This window comes from Rhinolophus sinicus, chromosome 17 (assembly GCF_057876585.1).
Source record: "Rhinolophus sinicus isolate RSI-liver-muscle chromosome 17, RSI-T2T, whole genome shotgun sequence".
Taxonomy (NCBI): domain Eukaryota; kingdom Metazoa; phylum Chordata; class Mammalia; order Chiroptera; family Rhinolophidae; genus Rhinolophus; species Rhinolophus sinicus.
Window position 1 is genome coordinate 206,477,891 of NC_142517.1, and position 23,675 is coordinate 206,501,565.

The 23,675-nt window shown below is 44.9% G+C and overlaps 1 protein-coding gene across 7 annotated transcripts in view; it reads left to right on the top strand.

Annotated features, from left to right (window-relative positions):
• The window catches only part of ARMC9 (armadillo repeat containing 9), a 136,296-nt gene that overhangs the window by 33,006 nt on the left and 79,615 nt on the right, over positions 1 to 23,675 (top strand). For all 7 annotated transcript variants that reach the window (XM_019739807.3, XM_074314880.2, XM_019739808.3 and 4 more), the window contains 6 exons: positions 6,634 to 6,668; positions 10,219 to 10,330; positions 13,108 to 13,200; positions 19,390 to 19,480; positions 20,705 to 20,828; positions 23,297 to 23,436. In XM_019739807.3, coding sequence (XP_019595366.3) covers positions 6,634 to 6,668; positions 10,219 to 10,330; positions 13,108 to 13,200; positions 19,390 to 19,480; positions 20,705 to 20,828; positions 23,297 to 23,436 — 595 coding nt within the window. The remainder of the gene's footprint in view (positions 1 to 6,633; positions 6,669 to 10,218; positions 10,331 to 13,107; positions 13,201 to 19,389; positions 19,481 to 20,704; positions 20,829 to 23,296; positions 23,437 to 23,675) is intronic.

Below are 23,675 nucleotides of genomic sequence, written 5' to 3' on the forward strand. Positions count from 1 at the left end.
GGCTCTTCCAGTTTGACTACCTGTCACCACCCTAATCTCAGGTTTGTTATTCCATAGTCCTTACCAAATCAGCTGGGATCCGAGATAAATCTGCTGTTATAATACCAGGAATCTAGTGACAAGGAGTAAGAGAAGCTTCCTCCTCAGGGCACAAGAGGTAGAGTTTTTTGTTTTCTAAGATTACACAAGTAATACGTGAATATATGTTCACTGGAAAATGTATAACGATTTAGTAGTAGAGCAAAACACAAACCTCTTTTCTCCTTCACGGTTACCGCATCTGACCTTCCTTCCTGTACTGCTATCGACTATGTTTCGAACGCATCCTTCCAGCACTTTACAAATTATATGTATATCAGTTTTTATTACACAAAGTGTTCACTTAGCAGTACATTTTTAAGAGTCTTCCATATCCTTTTAGCATGTTTATATTTTCCTTATCTCCAGAGTTTTAAATGGAGAACAGTATGGTACATGTAACCATTCCTGTAGCAGATGTTTTGGTGACTTTTCAATTTTTTGCTGTTTCTAGTGATGTACCATACATCTTTGTATGCAGCTAATAGCATTTGAAAACATCTTGTTCTGTCTTTCTCTTCTTAGCACTGGGCAAGCATGAAACAGTCTGAAGGTGGAAATTTGAGCTTAGCCCCTGGGTGAATCCCAGTTTCCACCTGAGTGGCCCCTCTGGGTTTGTGGGTTCATTGGCTGGGGAGTTTCCATTTTAATACATCCTTATTTGGAAAAATGGCCCATTTGGGAGTTAATCCTCCCTTTCGTCAACAACTCCGAGTACACCTTATTGGAAATACAAGTTAACACATTTTTTGTGGGAAACGAGTAAACTCGTCATATCGCCTCTAGTTGGAACCGGCAAAAATTTTGCAAAGTAAATAAATTGAGACCTCTTTTTAAAATAAAACACTGAAAGTTTCATAGAAAAATATCAAATAGATCGAAAGATATGAATATTTTACGGAAAGTCTAATTTTGGCGAGAAAATGTCCAAAAAGCCCCGCGTTACAACGCGATTTGGCGGGAAAATGCCCGCTTACAAAGTGTTAAGATGCGTCCAGATGTGATAGCATTAAATATTTTAAAGACTCAGGGCATGTGCATCACAGAAGACCTGGACTTCCAAGGTCAGCCATCTTTGTCAGCAGTAAGACCTGCAGGGACTGAGGGCACCCTTTTCCAGGACGGCCTTGTGCAGTTGTTCCGGAAACCTACTGTGCCACTGTTCTGCTGAGGCAGATTCTTCCTGAAGCTTCCTGTGGTGGGGACCAGAGCTCTAGCTTGAAGGTCAGCATCTTCCGCCCTGGGAGGCCCCCTTATGTGGCTTCTTAAGTCTTGGCACGGTGCCAGCCCTTGACCTGCATGGAGGCCACCCCGTTGGAGGCAGCTTTTCTGGGCCTAGTGCTCTGTATATTGGGGCAGGGGGAGTTGCACACCTGGCTACACTTCACACACCAATGTTTGTCACATACCTGAACTGACCCTGGTGACAAGAGGACTTGGCACCTTTGATCTCAGTCAGTTGGTAAGACCATGATTGGCAGGGGGTGACTGTGCTGTTAGCTCAGACCTTTCCCCAGACCTCCAAACCCAGACTGACGGGCCTTCTCCCCGTGAATGTCTGTCTGACAGGCACACCCATTTTCTTAGTCCAAATCTGGGTTCGTCTTTTCCTCCAAACAGGTGGTCTGCCCTCCTGTATTTCCTGTCTCGTGAATGACACTCCAGGAAATGCCTGGGAGTCACCTGAGGCTCTTCCCTTGCCTTGACCCCTGTTCAAGTGGCCTTGGGATCTGAGTGAGCTTCCTCCTTCCCTGTGGCCTTGTTTGTTCAGGCTCTCGCTGTTTCTATCCTGGCTTAAAGCAACATTTCCCAGCTAGTCTCGGTCTCAAAGCTCTCACCTTTCTGATTGCTCATTCACACGGGAGCTGGAGTGGTTTTTTTGGTTGTGTCTTATTTATTTATGCCCTCAAGTTTCAGGAAGGATTAGGTACATACAGGCATCCGATCATGTTACTGCCTTGCTGAATACCTGTCATTACTTCAGGTCCAAAGTGCTCAGCCTCCCACGCTGTGGCGCCCATCTGTCCCTCCAGCTCAGCTCTGGTCACAGAAACCACGAGAAGCCCCAGCACCCCAGCCTGGCACCTTGCCCCACTCCAGGCTCTCAGAGCAGTGAAGCAGGAGACCTGGTGAGCCAGACAGACTCCTGCCCGAGGAGCTTCTGTAGAGCTTAGTAGCACATTCAGACACTTGAGCGTTCCTACTCCACCTACGTATCTCCATTTCCAAATCTTCATTCGAAGTTCTCCATTCCAGCCCTCCCCTCCTCCGTTTACAATTCTGCCTTTTGGTGTCATGCTAGGCCCCCTTCTCGTTACAGAATTGGCCCTAGCACCCTCCCTTCTCCATGGGGCGGGGCTGCTGGTTTGCCTCTTCAGACCCATTGCTAAGGCACATTTCCTCATGTGTCCCACTGTGGCTATTTAATATCCTTACGGTCGTTTGCCTGAGGTCCTGCCCTCACTGTCCTGCTCTGCACCCCACAAGCAGCAATGGTGGTCCAGCTTTAGTCCCGCTCAAGCAGGGCCAGGGAAGAAGGCTTGGTCGCAGACGGGCCTGGTCTGAGGGGGTTTCCAGTCACCTTAGGGCTCGGCAGCCTCCACTGGTGTCATCATGGCTCTTTCTTTCTGACCCTCCCTGGGCTGCATGTACCTGCCATCCTGTGGAGCAGGATTTTCCGAAGTATGTGCCTAGTAGCACTGATCCCACAGGATTTTCCTGTCCCCCAAACAAACCGTTACGGTGATAAGTTGGAGACATGCTGTATGCTGATAGTCACGACACTCAATAGCTCGCCTCAGACCATGGAGAAGCCCCTCAGTAAAGGACTGTTTGCCCTTGTCTCACCCAGTGAATCTCCGGTCGCTTTTGACCCAGGGACACTCTCATCATATTACCCCTAATACCCATTTCTCTAAACACACCGATGTCATGTATCATTACCAAAGCGCCTCATCCTGCTGTTGTCACCAAGAGCTGTCCTAGGCCCCAGGAAACCCCACTCCCCCACTCCGTGACCACTGAGGGCCAAGCTCAGGTTCCTTGTCTGCAGCTGAGAAGTGACGGAGGCATAAATGCCACCATTTCCCTCGGCCCAGGTGGGAATGATTTCTTTCTCCCATGCCTGCAGGCTCCACAGAGCCTGTGCTGCGCCTGGCAGTGTAGATGCTCGATGACTGATTGGTGGGGTAATGCCTTCTTTGTTCCCCTGTCCTCCACCTGTGCCCTGAAAGGTTGCCCCACGTCCATACTCTGCTTCCTCAGATGGGCCAGCACCTCCTGTGCACTCACATCCATGTGACTGGGGGCGCTGGCTTCCTTCTGGGGCCCCGAAGCCAGAGGGACTTTCCCCTCAGCTCCTGGCACAAAGTCCTGGCCTCACACAGCGCCCAGGTGGGCTGCAGTCAGGGCCTCCTGAGCAGTTCCTTAGCAAGGGGATCCTTTCCGGGGCTTGTCCATCCATGTCTAAGGCCCACTGTTAGCTTGTGAGGGAGATTATTCCAACTGACTGGTGGTTTTGGAGCCTCTGTCTTTCTCTTCCCGGGGCTTCTCTTTCTTGGCTAGCCTGTTGTAGCTGTGTCCGCAGCAGCTGCAGCTGGTGGCGGTGACATTTAGAAACCTAGTCCAAAGTAACGGTTGCTCAGCAGATCAGAGGAGCCCCCTCAATGTTCAAGCGTTGTCATTAATGACACCACACAGGGAAGGAAGCGCGGCTGTGCCTGCTGTGAGTTCTCCAAGTTCATACCCAGAGGTCAGTGTTAAGGTAACAAACCGGAGCTCGGTAGTTACTGCAGCTCCAGCAACCTGTCAGAGCCGGGAGCTCAGCATGGAGACGCAGAAGAGAGAGGAAGCTGTGCTGACTGGTGTGCTCTCGTGGGGTCCCCCCGCACCCACTGCCGGCACCCTCAACTGGCCCTCCTGTCAGCCATGGGTGTAATTGCACATCCTTGTGGAATTCAGTTCATTTCAGAAAAAGAGTTTTTCAGTATCTGCTCTGTGCCGGCTGAGCATTCGATAGGAAGATGATTAACAAAAAGCAAACCTGTGTCTAGAGCAGTTTCTCGCCCTTGGCAGTGTTAGTATTTCAGGCCGGATAATTCTCCACTGTGGGGACTGGCCTGTGCATTGTCGGACAGTTAGCAGCGTCCCAGGCCTCGACCCATTAGACGCCAGTAGCACCATGCCCAGATGTGACAACCACAAATGTCTCCAGACATTGCTGAGTGTCCTCTGGGGGCAAAATTACCCCTCGGCTGAGAACTACTAGAGGAAAAGAGAAACAGCTACCACACAATGTGAAGGTGCTAAGTACAGAATGCCAGTAGCAGCTTGCCAAGGTTCCGAGAGTGGGTGGGGGGCGATGCTGGGAGTGGTGTCACCAGCTCAGGCTGTCTGAGCTGAGCTCTGCAGGATGGGGAATCAGGGAGACTAGAGGGAGGAGCTGGGGGTAGAAGTAGGGCCCCGTGTGACCAGCATGGGGGGAGGGGGGTCTGAGGAACAGGCTGAGGGGATGGGTGAGCTGGAGAGCCAGGGCAGTGGCAGGAGAAAATGTGACTCTTACAAAGATTGCTTTGAGCTGAGTGTGGAAGGAGGGCTGGAGATAGAGAGGGACTCAAAGCAGAGTAGTGGAGCCGAGCGAACATAGGTTTTGGAACCCAACTGCCTGGTTTGACTCTCAACCTAGGGCAAGTTACTTAACCTCTGTTTCCTCATCCGGAGATGGAAGTGACAGTGGACGAGGTGACTTAATGGATGTAGTGTACTGAGAACAGTGTTTCTGATACAGAGAAAGCTCTCAGTGAATGTCAGTGATCACTGTGCTTAGGAGGCTATTGCAAGTTCAGAAGGGAGGGAGTTCTGAATGACGTCCCTGGCAAGGGGGTTGGGGGAAGTGGCAGATGTGAGAGAGATTTAGTGAGAGAATTAGTAGGACCTGGTACTTTGGTGGATGTAGCGAATGAAGAGGCCAATACCGTGTTTCCCCGAAAATAAGACCCAGCCGGACCATCAGCTCTAATGCATCTTTTGGAGCAAAAATTAATATAAGACCCGGTCTTATGTTACGTTATATAAGACTAGGTTTTATAGTAAGATAAGAATGGGTCTTATTTTACTGGTCTTATAAGGCCAGTAAAGGAATAGGTAATTCCTTTAATTAAAAAAAAAAAATCAAGGGTTAAAAAATACAAAAACTCTATGTAATTTTACTAACAATTGTCACCCCAATAAATTTAAAAAAATACAAAAACATACATGGTCATAGCCATTTAAAAGCTGGGTTGGATGTCTCAGGGTGGGAATCTGTGTGGTCTGTAAATACTGCAGAGGGAAGCAAGAGAGCAGGGTCATTGGCCAAGGCTGATATATTAAATCATAAATCAGTAAAGGATTCTGGGGTACCCACGTTTTGAAGTCAGTCTTCATTCATTCATTCAGCCAACGTTGACTGAGTGCCTCCATATGTCCAAGCACTGTACCAGGTGCTGGGGGCACGAGGGTGATTTATCTCTGGTTCTTTTGGAACTCAATGTCTGCTGAAGGGAAAAGATAGAAATAATTGTAAAATAATCACAGATCAATATGATAAGCATGGATAATGACCGTTTGAGGGCTGTGGTGACACAGAGAACCAAGTACCACTGCCTACCCCCTAGGAAAGGGCTCCACACAAATGAGATTTACTTTCTTCTCTTCTACTTATTTCCTTTTCTTGGAGTTCTTTATAACCTATTCCAAACATTATGTCATTTTACCTGCAGATAATTCAATATATATCTCTAGCTGATAAGGGCTCTAAGAAAACAAAAACAAAAGATAACCACAGTGCCTAGTACAATTAACACTAATACCTTAGTATCATATAATAGTGCAGTCCATATTCACATTTCCCTTGTTTTCTCAAAATATCTTTTCACAGTTGGTTTGAGTTGCTGCAAACAATTGCCCCACACAGCATGTGGTTGTTTCTATTTTAGTACATGTTTCATACAGTATTGCTTGTAGTGGCAAAAAAATAAACTAAATAAATAAATGGAACAATGTGAATGTCCATAAAGAGGGCAATGGTCTGGCCTATAGACAGGATTAAAGGGGAAAGGTCATGTTAATTTGTTTCTATAAACACCGCTATAGTGTTTGACTTGGTGCAAAGTACGTTTTATACTCAAAGATAAAATCTTAGTAAAGAAAAAAGCAGGATAATTAAATGATTTTCACTGCTGTTGGTCTCCATGCTGTGTTTGACTAAGCAGCTTTATGTGCCTCTGGGAGTTTGGTTGGGGAGAACCCACCCATTTTTTTATAGCGTGTCTTTGGAGTGAAGTAGCCACAAACCAAGGGTGAGTGCCTTGGGAAATGTATCAGTAGTATATTGATTAACTTTGGCTTGGGCTAATTTTTAAATCATATATGATTATGGTTGGAGGATCCTGGTGGGTCAAAAACTTTGCCGATCTTGATTCTGTGCTGTTACAGTGAGGTGTTTTAGGATTAATGCATCTCTATCAATGTTTAACATGGTCTGTTTTCTTCCGTTCCCTTCCCCCCGCCCCCCAGGCTTCAACCATGTTAAGAGCCTCCTTGGCACCCGGGTAAGTAATTGCGCTTGGGGACAGTTACAGTGGAGGATAGCTATGGGTTAGATTGGAATTCAGAGTGACTTTAATAAACATTCGTCTTAACAGCCCAGCTTAGAGGAATGCCTTTGATTAGCTAGAGCTCCATGTGGATAGTAAAGGAAATACCAATAATTATAAGTAACATTGTTAAGCCAGAAGTATATTTTAATGTTAATTCTATTTATTTTGGTGAGGTAGCATCAAATGGAAAAAAATTGTTAAATAGTTCCTATAAAATTCCCTAGAAATCAATTTAATCTACTGTCTGAGGGCAGTCAGCAGAGTGTTGCAATGTCTAAATTTTATGTTCTCCGCTGGTTCACACTGTGACCAGGGCACAGGATAGCTTTGTGGATGCCTGAGCATTTCTATCCAGATCCATTAGGGTGTCACCATGGGGGTGTCTGAGGCACACAGACTTCATCAGGCATGTGTGTTGCAAAGAGGTTGAGAACCTTTGGCATGGACATGGGGACTGGGGTGGCTTCTGGTGGCCCTCTGAGCCTTCTGGGATGGGGGTTGCTGTGAGATTCCTAAGGCACCTGAGATACACACAACACTCCTCCTCCCTTGGTCCTGCCCGAGTCTGACGTGGACCTGCACCTTGTTCTTTTCGTATGGGACCTGCACTTTGTTCTTTTCGGACGGTGGCTGTGTAATATAATGCTTATGAGCACAGACTGCTGGGGTTAAAATCCCACCTCTGCCACCAGCTCTGTGACCTCGGACTCACATAACTTCTCTGTGCCTCAGCTTCCTCATTTATAAACTGAGAACAATGATAATAACTGTATTACAGGATTGTTTGGAGGATTAAAAATGAGTTAATACGTATAAAGCACTTAATACAGTGCCGGGAACTTAATAAAACTCTTGGGTGTTTGCTTATGTTATTCCCAGTGACAGAAGAGGCAAGGTCACCTGCAGAGGGGAAAGGAGGGTAGTTAGTGGAGGGGTTAGGTGGACAAAGGAGAACGTATGACCCAGTCTTTGTGGACAGTGGGGAGTGGCTGGACCATGGAAAACCCGGTTGTTGAGCAACTCAGTTGGCGATACATTTAGTTGGTTATTTTGCCATTATTGGCAAGTAAATATGGCCCCAACATGACAGTGTTTCTTCCCTCCAATAGAAGGGAGCACCCCAACTACAGAACATCATCAAACTTGGCTTTACAAATGGAACTTTTTTGGTCTAGAACAAGAGCCTGTTTAAATTTTAAATTAAAAACTTTTTTAAAGATCTTATTTTGGAATAATTCCAGAGTTACAAAAATAGTACAAAGAATTTCCCTATATCCTTCGTCCAGATTCCCCACTGTTAATATTTTATGCAATCCCAGTACAGTTATTAAAATCAGAAAATTAACACTGATACAGGGTCCTCTAATCTACAGGCCTCATCCCCATTTTTACCAGTTGTCCCATTGGGTCCTTTGTCTGGTCAAGCATTCAGTCCAGGGTCACATGTGGGTTCTGTTGTCATGTGTTTGTTTCCTATCATTTGAAATCGTTCTTCAGTCTTTGTCCTTCATGGCCTTGACACTTTTGGAGAATACTGGCCAGTTATTTATCATTGGAATTTTAAAAGTATCTGTATTAGTTTTTAAACTCACAATAGTATCTGCCTTGGAAAAAGAAAGTGTCAAAAGAATCAGTGTGCCCACATACATGGGTTTACTGTTTGATGTATAAAATAGGAGACGCTCCTCCCAGGAGTGGTCACTGAGGTCTCGTGTGTTGTCCTTTTTTCTGGCCTATTCTTTCCGGCCCTGTGAGAGGATTTCATTTTGTCTTTTAAAAACTAATATTTAAAAAAACTAACATGTAATTTTTTTCCCTGTAATGTAATACATGTTCATTATAGAAAATTGAATGCTATAGAAACAGATAAAGAAGAAAATTTAAGTACCTGAAATCTTACCTCCCAGAGGTATTATCTCAGTGTCTATTGGAACCCTTCATCTTTCGTCTTTTCACCTAATTCCCCATGAGTTCCCATTTATTATTGTGCAGGGGGTTTTAATAGTCCCTGCACAGTATTAGAAGAATCATATTTTTGTTTTGTTTTTTAATATTATTCCCCCTTCTTCTGCCTCCCCCTCCCACTCTGGTTCAAGCTGTTGTTTCTCAGTCTAGTTGCGTAGGACACAGCTCCCTGGTCCACGCTGGTATTATGAGCCTTACGCTCCCCCCCACCCCCCACCCCCGGGCTGAGGCAGTCGGTCGCCAGTCGTCGGTGGCCAGTTGTTGGTCGGCCGCTGACTGCAGCTCAAGGCAGCTCTCGCTGGCTGCCGGCCGCTCACGCTGGCTGCCGGCCGCTCATGGCAGCATATGGCAGCCCACGGCAGCCCACGGCAGCCCACGGCAGCCCACGGCAGCCCACGGCAGCCCACGGCAGCCCAGCTCCAGGGAGAGCTGTTGTTCACAATCTTAGCTGTAGAGGGCACAGCTCACTGGCCCATATGGGAATCGAACCGGCGACCTCGGCGTTAGTAGAACTCCAACCATCTTAGCCACCGGGTCAGCTCTGTTTTTTAATTTTTTTAATTTTGAAGCAATCATGAATTCACAGGAAGTTGAGTTCCCAGCGTCCCCAATGGTGACATCTTATATGACTGTAGTACAATATCAAAATGGAGAAATTAACATTAACATACAGAAATTAACATATAGTACTATTAACTAGACCACAGACCTCATTCCGTTTTCATCAGTTTTTCCATACACTCCAGTGTCCTCTTAGTCAACAAAACAAAATGTGAAGACACTTGTTTTGGTAACAAGGACTCTGAAGTGGTTCCTTTTGTTTCCGGCTGACCAAGGCAGGGGTGGGGTCATTCTGCGTTGTGTAGATCTCTGAACAGAGGCCTCTCTTAACTGAAACCTACATTCCCCTGAGGTCTTTGATTTGGAGTCCTCTTGAGGAGGGTTTGCAAATTGTCCTACTTACTACCTGTCTTACAGGTATGTCCCCCATGCCGTCTGTCCCTACTTCTGCCTCCTCAGAGGGTTGACTGCACCTACATTTGTTTCCTGACCCCTACTCTGTCCTCATAGTCTCCCAGTTCAGTCCCTCAGGCTTGAGAGGGACAGTGGCTTCAGGTTTTTAGGTAGAACTGTTGGGCCTGCTGATGCTAATAGCTTTGGACTTTGCTCAAGATTCTAAATAGAACTTGGGCGGAAAGTTATGATGCCTCCAAGGTGATTTCATCTCCAATGTATGGAGCCTGATGTGAATGCAGTGGTTTCGAAAGCTGTTTCGGCAGGGCCTCCTCATTTTAGGAAAAATGTTCTACAAGAACCCTGGCACGTACAACAGAAAAGGCAGAGCTGAGCTAGTTGAAACTGGGGTGGGGAGCCTGGGAAGTCTGGAGTTAATTCTAGAAGCACAGAGAAAACAACTGGGCCACTGCTGGTACATTGTGTCACAACAGCTCTAGATTGGGTGTCATCATACTCAGGAGGTATAATGAACATGCCCTTTTGCCCTTTCCTTTCTCTTTGAACTTGTGCTGCTGAGTAGGAAGTTGAAGGATGTCCCATTACTGCCCTCCTTGGATTATGAGAAACTGAAGAAGGATTTGATTTGGGGCAGCGACCGCTTGAAAGCCTTCTTGTTGCAGGCTCTGCGCTGGGTACGTACCTTTCCCTTGAAGTTAAAAACACACACATAAAAAACCATGCTGGTTTACTTGGCAGGCTACCTTGCTTATATCTTCACCCATCTACTAAAAATCTTTCTTCCTACTGCTTGCTGACACCAAGAGCTAAGGTTAAAAACAACTTCTGCAAACAGCCTTGGCGTCTTTTTAAAAACTCCTGTATTGACATCACCGTTGCCGTTGCCTTCCCTCGGTAACTTCACATAAACAGTTTCAAGACTCAGGAGACACCCCTGTCATCTGGCCCTTTCCTGGTCCTGAGCCACACTCACGGCTCGTGGGGTCAGCGTGTTAGAACACGGAGTCATTCTCTCTACACCGCCACAAAGCCCTCGGTACTCAGAGGTTACCATGCAGCCTCGAGCACATAGCAGGGTAAAAACTTACTAACAAATCTTTAAGGGAAATAAAGCCTAGTCTAAATTGTGGCTTTTCTCCCCAGTCTTCAGGTTGATCATGGTTAACTCAGTAGTTCTCAATATTTTGATCTCAGACCTCTTTACTCTCTCAAAAAATTACAACCCCAAAGAGCTTTAGTTTATGTGAACTTTAACTACCAATATTTACAGTATTAGAAATTAAAACAGAAAATTTGAAATTATTTATTCATTTAGGATGAACAATAATAAACCTAGAATATAACATAAATAATCTGGTTTTTATAAAAAAAAAAAATAATTATCTTCCAAAACAAAAAATAAATTTAAAAAGTGGCATTGTGTTACATTTTTGCAGATTTCTTCATGTCTGGCTTAATGGAGGACAACTGGATTTTCATATCTGCTTTTACATTCAGTTTGTCATAGTATCACACTTCACATAGCCTCTGAGAGATTCATCGTGAAAAAGACAAATCATATCTATATAGTATTATGAAAATAATTGTGACCATGTAGACTCCATGAAAGGGCTTTGGGGACCCCTAGCGTTCGCTAGACCACACTTTGAGAACTACAGGTCTCAGCCAACACTGGTTGGCCCTTTAACTGAATGATCCATTCTAATCCACCTGGAATAGTATCAAACTCCTTCACAGATCCCCAAACTTCAGAGTATCGTGGCATGAAAATGCCTTTGAACAATTTCCCTCTCTCTAGATAGGAAAAAGCCTCCTCACTTGTACTTCTGATGCTTAGAAGTGCTTCCAGGAATGACGTCGTGAGTGCTCTGAGGACGATGCGTCCAGGATGGTCAGTTAGTGATGTCTGCTCTGGTTTTGTTGCGTCAGTTGACCAGAGTGGTGGGGTGGCCCGAGTAATCTCCAGCAGCTGTCCCTTCCCCAGATGTTTGCCTGTCTGCTCCAGTTACCAGAGTCATCTTCTCTTTGGCTCTCAGTTTGTCCACCCGGCACTTCCTGTCAGTCCATGCTACTGAGCCTCTTGGTGAGACAGTATTCCTTCGCCAAGTGAATGACATTCTCACAGAATAACCGGGAAAAATATAATGTCTTATGATTTGTTCTGTGTCCTCCTCCAGTGCTCCCACTCCAGCCCCTTGCCCCTCCCTACCACCCAGTGTCCCTGCCTGGCCTCAATGAGCTTGACAGCAGGGGGACCCCACAGATGTGACACTCCTGGCACACCCTTCTTTAATATAGCCCTCTCTTCCCTCAGGGCCTCCCTCCTTGGCGGGAGGGAGGGTCCAGTCTGTCAGCGCACCTGCCTCTAGAGGCCTCCCCGTTTCGGTTCTGGGGTGTCTGCTGCTCTTCCTGTCCTCTCCCCACACTGTTCTGTACACGTGCAGCTTCTCCTCAGCCAGAGCAGGGCCTGCCATATCAGGGACCTTTATCTAGTAAGATTTTTCTAGAAAAGCAAGGACAGTTGCTCACGTTAGTTACATGACTTTCTTACATCCTAACTCACAGCCGTACACACCCATATGCACAAGCACACACTCATTTCACATGCTCCCCATGCAACATTTTCTTCTGGCCCTATGGGCATTAAGTAAGTTCCTACTTAAAACAGCACAACAGACTTCAAGCTTTTCAAAATATACAAAATTCTACCCAACTGCCCCTACGTACCCCTACGTGTGGCTGTGTCAGGCCGTGTAGGACAAAGCCTAGTTGTTGGCATGGCATTCATTCAAAGCCCTCTGCAGCCTACCCTGTGCCCTCCCCATTGAGCTCAGCACAAATGCCCCCTGTCTTTCTGCAACTCCCTGAGCTGCCCCTGGTCCCCCCTCCCCCCACACACACCCCCACACTCGTATTCCCTGTGCTGGCCCCCATCCCCCACTCCCCCACACACCCCCACACTCGTATTCCCTGTGCTGGCCCCCATCCCCCACTCCCCCCCACACACACCCCCACACTCGTATTCCCTGTGCTGGCCCCCATCCCCCACTCCCCCACACACACACCCCCACACTCGTATTCCCTGTGCTGGCCCACAGTCTGCTCATCCTTCATGGCTCGTCCTTCTTCATCCCCTTCCTGCAAGAACCCCTGTGCCAGCTGGTCAGCTCTCCCTTGCCTGCACAGTTACAACCAGGCATTGTGCTGCTTCACTTCCCTGGGGATTTCACGTGTGTAAGTTGACTCCTACGTCCCCTCCATCACCCCTTTGGAAGTACAATGTCGTAATTTCTTATTAATGGACTGGTAGGCCGCTTACCTGGCTCCCCGGGATATTATTTATTTTGTTTGGTTAAATGTGTAGTTACTCGTACTGCCGTTTAAAACAACCCACTCTATGAACATTTTTCTCCACATTCAGACTTGTTCCTTTTGCTTTTCTGCATCCTAGCGTTTGACCACGTCCCACCCCGGAGAGCAGAGGGAGACCGTGCTTCAGGCTTACGTCAGCAACGACCTCTTGGACTGTCATAGCCACAGCCAGGTCGGTGAGGGATGGGTCAGAGCCCAGCCGGGCCCTCATTTCTGGGGACTGTTCTTAGCAGGTGGGGAGGCCTCCATTTCTCTGCGTATTTTCAGCCTGGCAGCTGGATGTCAGCCTTGAGCCTCCGTTAGCTGCTGACATCTGCTCTTCACCCTGGACGCTGCCCACTTTTCACTTCTAATAAAGAGTCCTGAACAAGTTAGAACTGCGTGACTCAACCCTGGAGCTCCTTTCTGCCATTTTTCCTTTGCTCAAATTCCCAAATCTTTCCTTCACCCCCCATCTTACCATGAGTCCTGAAAACACAGTATCACTTATGCAGGATAGATAAGCAAATTCCGTTTTTTATCTGGGCCTGCCTCAGAATGTGTCTTTAACACTGTATTTGCATATAGCTTTGGACTAGATAGGTCTAGTGGGGAAAGTATGGGATTTGAAGTGAGATGAACTTGTTTCAAACCTCTGCCCGACCACCAGTTAGCCACAGAGCCTTAGCAAGTCAACCCATCTCAGGGCGCTTCCCCGTCTCTGAGAAGGAGCCCGCCCCTGCCTCGGCACTTTGTTGGGGTGATTGCAGGTGGACATGCGTGGAAAGCATTTAGCCCAGGGCCCAGGACTGACTAGTCAGTACTCGGTCATTCTCCTCCCCTCCCCCCTTACCTGCTGTCAGTGATGTGGGAGATTCTTCCTGTGAGCGAGTGAGTGCTGGGATCATGTCTCATGAAACCGAAGAATGGAAGCATGGACCAAGGAGAAGCAAGGAGCTGTAAAAGAGGGTAGTTTATTAAAAAGCAAAGAAATGCAGCTCCCAAGCAGGAGGAGGTCCCGAATGGGGTGCCCAGTGACTGAGGCAAAAGCTCTTTGTACCTTCCCTTGCCTGTTTGGGGAAGGGGAGCTGGTGCCTTTTAATGGAATTCATCTATCAGGTTTGTTCTGTTTGCCTGTCCTGAAGGGGTTAACAAACCCATTCCGATCTATTAGATCTGCTCCATTTGTCCAGCCAAGAGGGATTGATGAGATAATTTATTAATCTCAAGGTGCTGTTACATTTTGTCTTGGAGTGAATGAGTTACTTTAGAACCTGAAGTTTCAGGATATGACTGTCTTTGATTATTTTACCAGGGACCTTCTTGTCTGCCTACCAACATGCTAACTAACCTGTCTCATCAGCACCAGGCTTGCTAGACAGGAAGTTGGAAGTCTGGAACATGACATATATAAAGAAGATCCTGCATTTCATTATTTCGGTTGAATGTTTATCCAAAATGCTCTGCAAGCTTTGTCACCCTGTTGTTAAGCTTCACAGGGTGGGCACTGAGTAAGTGTTGATTCTTCTAGGATTGCTGATGAGACAGCACCCTCCCAGAGCTCCTTATACGTCAGTCTGTTGTGCGCTTGGGCAGTTAACCTTCAATGGTTTTGAGTTGCCGGCTGACTCTTTGAACGTAGTCTTATTGCTCCCATGAAACAATTGTGTTAGTTTGAAAAATAGCCTCAAATTCTTCACTTACTTTCTTTTATTTTTTTTTTCTGTTTGTATTTGTAACGGTGTCAAAACCCATCTGTAAGGCATGAAACAGCCAAATAATAAATTGTGTGATTTACAAACTCAAGTTCAAAGAGTAATTCAGTACTGGTTCTTTCTGAACTGTCATATTTCATTGAACCTAAGATGCACTTCCTCCCCCCCCGCCCCCCCCATTTTAGCATCTCTGAAATCAGAGTATATCTTGCAGTCAACGTTTATAATATAGCTTAAGTGGCAGGGCTTTTTTCTTTTGTGGTCTTGTATTATAAAATAATGTGTCCTCTAAGGAAAGGTGCCTTAGGTTTTGTGATATGTGATAATTTATCAAAATACTGTAATTTCTCCAGCCATTGAGAATGTCATTTCTTCCTCACGTCATTGTTTCATTGTTGTCATTAATTTCTTTGATAAGGAGTGAGCTGGAGTTATCTTACGATGTCCAAGAATCTGCAGAGCGTGAAGAGTCTTTGTGCAACATGGAGGCTGCGTCATCACGACACCAGAATTAAGGAGCCCTTCCCGCCAGGAAATTGAACTGCTCGCTTAGTTAGGTCGTCTCACTGAGCAGTTCTCAGAGTTGCAGCATTAGCACTTGGAGAGCTCATTAAAAGGCAGATTATTGCCCCCTACCCACCGTTGTCACCCAGTAGGTCGGGGTGGGATCTGAGAACGTACATTTCCAACAAGTTTTCAGGTGATGCTGGTGTTGCTGGTCCCGGACCACACCTTGAGAATCACTCTTCTAGACCAAAAACCGAACTGAATCAAATGTATTAAATTCCAATGAATTGAATGGCTGCATTTCATGCTGCTGGAAGTGCTGTGATGTCAAACTCTCCACATTTGACAATTTTACTTATCTAGCATAATATATGCACTTAAGCAAAGGCGTGGTTCCTGAAGTCTAAGCAATTTTGTCTTATTTTCCAGAGTCATGTTTTCAGTTTTGAAATATATCATTTACTCAGATGAGTGTAGAAAACATACATGACCAGTTTAAAGAATAGTAGTAAAACAAATACCAATGTTTCCACCACTCAGATTAAGAAACAGAAACTTACCACTAACTTGGGGCCTTCTAGATTGTACCCTTTTCCTTTCGTTAAGCGGTAACCACCATCCTGACTTTTTAAAATTGTGATAAAATACACATAACATTAAATATGCCATCTTAACCATTTTTAAGCGTACAGTTCAGTAGTGTTAGGTATATTCACACTGTTGTATAACAGGTCTCCAGAACTCTTTTGATCTTGTAAAACTGAAACTCTGCCCATTAAACAACCCCCCTCCCCCCTTCCTCACTCCCCTGGCCCTCTCTGACTTTGACTACCCTACGTACCTCATATAAGTGGAATCATGCAATATCTATCTTTTGGTGGCTGCATTTTTTTTCTCTTGGCATAAAGTCCTTAAGGTCACATATGTCAGAATGTTCTTCCTTTTCCTTCTTTTTTTTTTAAAGAACTCTGCATTTTATTTTATTATTATTTTTTTTTAATTGGGGAACAATGTGTTTCTCCAGGGCCCATCAGCTCCAAGTCATTGTCCTTCAATCTAGTTGTGGAGGGCACAGCTCAGCTCCAAGTCCAGTTGCCGTTGTCAATCTTTAGTTGCAGGGGGTGCAACCCACCATCCCATGCGGGAATTGAACCGGCAACCCAGTTGTTGGGAGCTCACGCTCTAACCAACTGAGCCATCCGGCCACCCCTACTTCCAGTTATTGATCCCTTTTGGGGACATTGGCAGTCAAGGCCAGAACAGGATCCTGGGAAACACAGACCTCTGGCAGGGCTGAAAGGTCGGCCAGGTACTGTTAGTGGGCAGCCATATGTATGGCCCAGGCAAATGGTGAGCTGCTCTGTTATTCTGGTTTTCACTCGTATGGTGTGGGCTACTTCTAGTTCTCAGGAGCTGATCTCATGAGGACACTTCTGTGGGATGAAAAGACTGTCCACAGCTGATCCACACAGCAGGGTGTGGAACCGGGAGCTGGAATTTCATCAGCATGTGGTCAGGGCTATCCAAGTACAGATAAAAGTCTGGGCTCACCTTACCTAGGCATCTTGTACTGTTTAAAAATATGTTACGTGGTTTACCACTTTGGGACACTGGCAGTGTGTACTAAAAATGCATACTCAGTGTCCTAGCAAAACCATTCCTAAGTATAACCCCGACAGAAATGTGTGCCTTTGTACAAAATGTACATAGAATGTTCACAGCCGCACTACTCATGAGAACGAAGACACTGGCTATAACCCAAACATCCATCAACAGTAAATGGATAAATTACCTGTGATAGATATGTTTGTAAAATGGGATACATCGAGTAATGAGAAGAAATATACATACATACAACATGAATCTCACAAACATAATGTGAAATGAAAATGTCAGACAAAAGATTATATATTGCATGATTTCATTTATAGAGGAATTCAAAGACAGACAAAACTAACCTGTGATGTTAGAAGCCCTTGGTTTGGAAGGAGACCCCGGAAGGGCTTCTGGGGCTCTGCTAATGTTTGTTTCTTGATCTGGTTACTCGTTACCCATGTGTTCACTTTGTGAAAACTCGCTGAGCTGTACACTTATGATCTGTGCAACTTTCTGTATGGATGTTATAGTTCAATAAAAATTTTATCTAAATAAAGATGGTACAGTGGCAATAGGCACCATGGGGATGACAGCCTTCAGTATGTCACTCTCTTAGCCTGGACTGGTGGCCCTTACATCTGGTGCACGGCGGCCACCCAGAAATCTGTCTTCACCAGACTCCTGATACCTTTCACCCTGCTCCTGAATTGGGTCTGTTTCCAGTATCCCATACGGTTTCTTTCTTGACTTAGGCTCTTGGTTGGTGGAGCACACCCTTTAGTTAATAGCTTCTAGAGAAATGATGGCTGGGGAGTATATTTTTCGAGACTGTGTATATCCAAAAATATTTTTATTCTATGTACAGAATTCTGGGTTGTACAGAATTTTCCTTTGGCATTTTGAAGATACTGCTCCATTGTCTTTTAGGTTCCAGTATTGCTGTTGAAAAATTCAAAGCCATTCTAATTTCTGATCCTCTGTATGTGACCTGTGTGTTTTTTTTTCTCTCTAGAAGCATGTTGAATCTTCTCTTTATCACCAGTGTTAGTAAATTTCCCACTGGTGTCTTTCATGAGGTGCATTGTGATTCACTGTTCTGGGCACTTTGTGAGCCCTTTCAATCTGACAGCTTTAGATCTCAGAAGTTTTCTTGATTTCCTCTCTGTTTTTCTCTCTTTATAAAAGTTGGACCTCTTGAATGGGTTCTCTAATTTTCTTTTCTCTCATATTTTTTGTGTTTTTCTTCTTGCTCTATTTTCTGGGAGATTTCTTCATCTTTGTTGTCCAACCATTCTGTTGAGTTTTCATTTCCTTTTTTTTTAATAGCATTCTGTTGTTTCATGGATACGGTATCACTTCTTATATCTCTGAGGATATTAGTGACAAATTTTTGTTTATTCTTCATTTTCTTATCCCCGCACAGGCTCATTGCATCCAAGCCTGCTTCTCCCCCCCCCCCCCCCAGTTTGTTTTGGCTCATTTTCCGTGTTAGAAACTTTCTTTGGGTTTCAGAAGACCTTAGTTATCTCCTAACATTTAGAGTGGGGGACTGAAAAGCCGATTGGAAGTGCTGAATATGAGGGTACGGCCTATAGACATAGAACTCCACTGAGGGTGATCTGGGGGGGGGGCCATCTGTTAGGAACTGCTGATCTCAGGATCTGTGGTTCTTTCTCTTGGGTCTGGTCGTTTTCCTCCAACAAGAGTCTTCTAATCTGGGTAAAGGGTCAGGGCCTGGCTGCCAGTGTTCTGGGAGCCAGGTAGGGGAAGAGGACTAGGGTGGCTCTCTGCTCAGCATTCATTCTGCATTTAGACACTACCCCCCACCCCCATTTTTGTGTAGAAGCCCTGCTCTCCTGTGCCTGGCATTCCCCACCCAGAGACCCTTGTGTTACCCCAATAAGAGAACACCCCCCGACCTACGGTGGGAGGAGGACAGCAGTGTGGGAGCAGCAGGAGTGGGATCCAGCTGCTTGTTTAACAGCTTTCATTCGTTCTTCTTTATTTTTCCCCAGTTCTTGAGCCTTTTGACGGTTGAGTGATAGAAATCGTGTAACTAATCATTGCCCATATGACATTCCTGGGTCTGCTAAGTCTGTTACCATTTGCATTCCCACTTCCAAAATTGTGTTGTTATAGTTTCTTGTGCTATTCTCTCTGACCTTGAGAATTTGTGTCATTCTTAAAAATCCATTTTGTAGTTTTACTTTGGTTTGCAGGGAGAAAGTTAGATGCGTATGTTGGGTCTATCATTTTAACCTGGATAACATCAGCAACAATACTAGCAAATGATATTGCCTCTATGTATCAGTCACTGTTCTAGTGCTTTGGATAATTCATTCTTTTAATTGAAAAATTTGAATAATCGATATTTACCAAATCTCAGAAAAAATCCGTTGGAAATCAAGATTTCCAGGTGCACTGTTTGGCTTCAGTCTGTTCATTTTACCTCTAATAGATTCGCACAGAGGAAGAGAACACCAGACCCGGAGAGGAGACATGTGTTTAATCTCTCACTTGTCTTTAACTTCCGTGTTTTTCCTTTTTGATGTTTTTCCCCACAGAGGAGCGTGCTTCAGCTGCTGCACTCGAAGAGTGAGGTGGTGCGACAGTACATGGCCAGGCTCATCAATGCTTTCGCGTCCCTGGCAGAAGGTAAGACACCAGCTATTCTTCAGAGAGCGGAGCAAGGTCTTATTGATGCCTTTTTTCCTTTAAAAATGGACATTTTCCCCCAAGTTTCTTTAAGATGATATGTTTCCTCAGTTTATTCCTGTTGAATGCATCTAAGGTTTTTTGTAAAGATTGGATGTTGTCATATTGATGTAGTTTATGCCAGAGCAAATCTTGCCTGTTTTGGAGTTTCTTTTGTAAGCTTTCTAGTTTTATTTTGTACACTTTCTGGTTTTGTAACTTAGTACTTTTTAGATCGCTTTCAAGTGTATAACAGGGAGTGCATTTTCTGTTATTTTCTACTTAAGGCAAAATAAGGTTGGTGAAATAATTAAAGCCAATCCCGATAAACACTGTACCAGTTTCTTCGAAAGACTGTATCTGACCTCTTAAATCAAGAGATTTGAAAATCCCAAAGTTAACATGCCACCATTACTGAACTCAAAATGAGTTTACAAAGTGCCATTATCTTCCCTGAGTTCTAATTTGTTTGAGCTCTTTATAATAGGAATAAAGGGAGTTTTCAAATTATGACTGTATGAGACTCCAAATGCATGTTCATGCGTTCACGTGTTCATTCTTCCATCCACTTAGCAAACATTTATCAAAGCCAACGCGTGCACCAGTCCTACAATACCGTAGGACAGGGACCATTCGTACAATACTGTTGAAATGTGTGTCCGAAATCACCGTCGTCTATATCAAGACACAAGTCCTCAATGGGCTAGTGACCATTCAAGGTGTACTACAGGGTTCCAGGCGTGGTTCCCAGCTTCTTCTCCAGGCCATGGCTGTGTCCGGAAGGAGCAAGGAGTGTGGCCAGAAAGCACTGCTTGGCAGCCTCCGCTGTAAAAACTAACGGGCTCATAGCGCACAGGTTCCCTTCCCACCGCCTGGCCCCTTGTAGAGCTGGCTTTTGGGTTCAAGATTTCAGGTAAATAAAGGACAGTGCTCTCCACGAGGACGCAGTGATGGATTATGTTTAGATTACAAGAAGAGTTGTTGTCTATTCATTCAATAGTTGATGGAATAAAAGCAACTTTGCAAAAGAAATGTATTTTAATAAGTTTTTTAGAACCTAAAATTATACACAAACTCGAGGTGTGTTATACGCAGAGTTTTCACAGAAAGTGGATTTGGAGGATGACTTAACACAAGGTCAAGTCTTTCCTTCTCGCACTTGTCCATGTCTGGTTGTGTTCCCAGGTCGCCTCTACCTTGCCCAGAGCACAAAGGTCCTGCGGATGCTGGAGCAGCAGCTAAAAGAGGACGACAAGGACGTCATCACGCGGGAGAACGTCCTCGGCGCCTTGCAGAAGTTCAGCCTCAGGTGCTGACCGTGCAGTAGGTCCTGGTGGCTCCTGGAAATTAAATTGGGGTTTTTGTAAGCCTCTATTTGGTGCTTATTTAGTCCCAATGACAACCCAAGAGGCAGATGATATTTTTCAGCTAACACTTAGGGATAGGTTAGATGACTTTCCAAGGTAGAGCTAGAAAGCTTGTCTCTTAGCCACCAACCCGTCCTGCTCAAGCTGCTTTGGATGGAGGAAGACATTTTAAAAGCACTGTTGTAGTTCCCTAAGGGATGTTGTGTCATGCACGCCAGGTGCTAGATTGTATCTCAGGCCATCGGCAAGGTTTAGAGACATACACGTGAATGCAGCCTGACAGCGTCAGCCTTCAGGTTGCTCACGGTCCATTGTGTGCACAGACGTGGACAGTCACAGCAGGTGTGAGAGGTAGTTCTGTGGAAATCGGGTTGCAGCCTCCAGGACCCTGTCCATATAGCCCAGCAACACACCCTGTCGTGACTTGGAACTGCCCCCCAACAGAAATTTAAAATCAGACACTCCTTCTTGAACCAGATCTAATGCCCTCCCAGAGCTTTCTGTTTTTAATCGACAGCGTTATTGAGGTACACTTCACAGATCACAGAATTCACCCATTTGAAGTGCATAAGTTAATCATGTTTTAGTATATTTACAGAGTTGTACAATCATCACCACAATCTAGTTTTAGAATATTTCCATCACCATGAAAAGAAACTTCATGTCTGTTTTACAGTCACTCCTCATTCTGACCCCTGGCCCCAGATGGCCACCACTCTGCCTTCTGTAGGCTTACCTGGACCGGACACTTGATATAATGGAATCATCTAATGTGTGTCCTTCTGTGTCTGGCTTATTTCGCTTAGCATAATGTTTTTGAGGGCCACCCATATTGCAGCCTGTGTCAGACATCGTTCCGTTGTATTGCTGAGTAACATTCCAGGGTGTGGCTAGACCATGTTTTGCGTATCTATTCATCAGTTGGTGGATGTCTGGGTTATCCCACTTTTTGGCTGTTATACATAATACTGCCATGAACATTTGCATGCAAGTCTTTGTGTGGGCATGTTTTCCTTTCTCCGGGCTAGGTGTCTAGGAATGGAACTGCTGGGTCATCTGCTAACTCTTCTAGCATCCACATTCCCTCACGACCACCTCGCTTTCTCTCTGACTTTATTAAGAATTCTAGCCCCTTGAGCCCTCAACCTTTTCTGTCAGTCCTCTTGTGAACATACTTTCTCCCTATCAAATGTAGCTGACTCTCACTCTAACCTGAAGCCTGACCAGGTGACATGTTCTAAGTGTGTTTACGTCTAGTGGGGGGAAATGGTAGGTATTTAATTCCCGTTATTTGCGAGGTCCCTGCCAATGAAAATTTCTTGTTCTGACTCTATGAATTGAAAAGAACTGTAAGTAATCTCTAGAGTTATTGCTTCCTCAGATCGATCATATGACCACTTCATTTTTGTTTGTTCATAAAGACAACTTAGCTTGATGTTGACCGTATTTGGAAAAATTTTAGGAATTCGATAGTTACAGTTAAGTAACGGAGATAAGATATGGTGAAGAAATGCTTCTGCCTGGTAATGCAGATGTTTACTGCCAACTTTTTTTCCCCCTTCCAAACAGTCATTTAAGCTTTCTGTTCCGGAAAAGTGTTTACTGTTTATGCAGGATCAGGTGGATGTAGAGTTTAAGAACAGCATTAATAGATAACATTTAGGTGGTAGTTTGACCATAACCTGGTCATCAGGAGATGGGCAGTGCTGCTTCCTCTGTGGTGTTTTGATTTGCAAAGAATTCAGATGATTTCTCATGGTGAGACTACACTTTGTCTTATTAGTTTATAAGTCTGGCAGGATGACAAGCATTATAGCACCTTCTGACGAGGCATTGGGTTGTGTAAGACTTTATTACTCCTGGACTTTGGGTGGAAAATAATTCTCTGTAAATTGTATTATCCAAGTCGTTGAATTACCCTTACTCTGTAGAGATAGGAATCAAAATGGTATTGAGCTGGGTTTTTGGCCTTTCATTATTGTTTTTCTTTACCTCTACACAACTCAAGGTACCTAAGCTGGATTATGAAAGACTAGAGTTTAGTATAAATCTGTTTGTCTATGAACTATTTCTATGGCTGTTTCCTGAGTTAAGTAGATCAAAGCTATCAGTAAATATTCATTCAATATTTGAAGTAATGCTCTGCTCCTTTTAAATATAGAAAAGGAAACTTTCAAAATAGGAGGCCTTCTTAGTGCCTTATAGTTGTTGTTTTTAAACCCTTCATAAAATTCCTGAAAGGTAAATAATTTATTGTTGTTTTAGTTGTGTTGGTCTAGCAACAAAATATTCCTCAGTGTGGGTATCTTCTGTGCCCTTTGTCTTTTCTGACATGCTTTCACAGTGCTATGTGCTCTTAAAGAAAAATTTCTCCCCAGCTTTGACTTACCTGTAGGCTCTTTCATCCTAGGCGCCCGCTGCAGACAGCCATGATTCGAGACGGCCTCATCTTCTGGTTGATCGATATTCTGAAAGACCCCGATTGCCTGTCCGACTACACGCTGGAGTACTCGGTGGCTTTGCTTATGAACCTCTGCCTCCGGAGCGCAGGTCTCACAACCTCCTGTCCCCACGTGAAAAGCCCAAGTGTAAAGCTGTCAAATCCCTAAAGCCAAAATACCATTTTGGCCTTAGGAAGACTGTTTTATATTCCGGGGGTGCCAAAAAAATGTGGCTAAGTGGACACTTTGGTCAGTGTTGCTCAAGCAGTAGTTCACCGTAATCAGAAGTGTCTGGACGCTGATGGTAACCACTTTGAGCACCTCTTATAATTGCAGAAGTCAAACGTG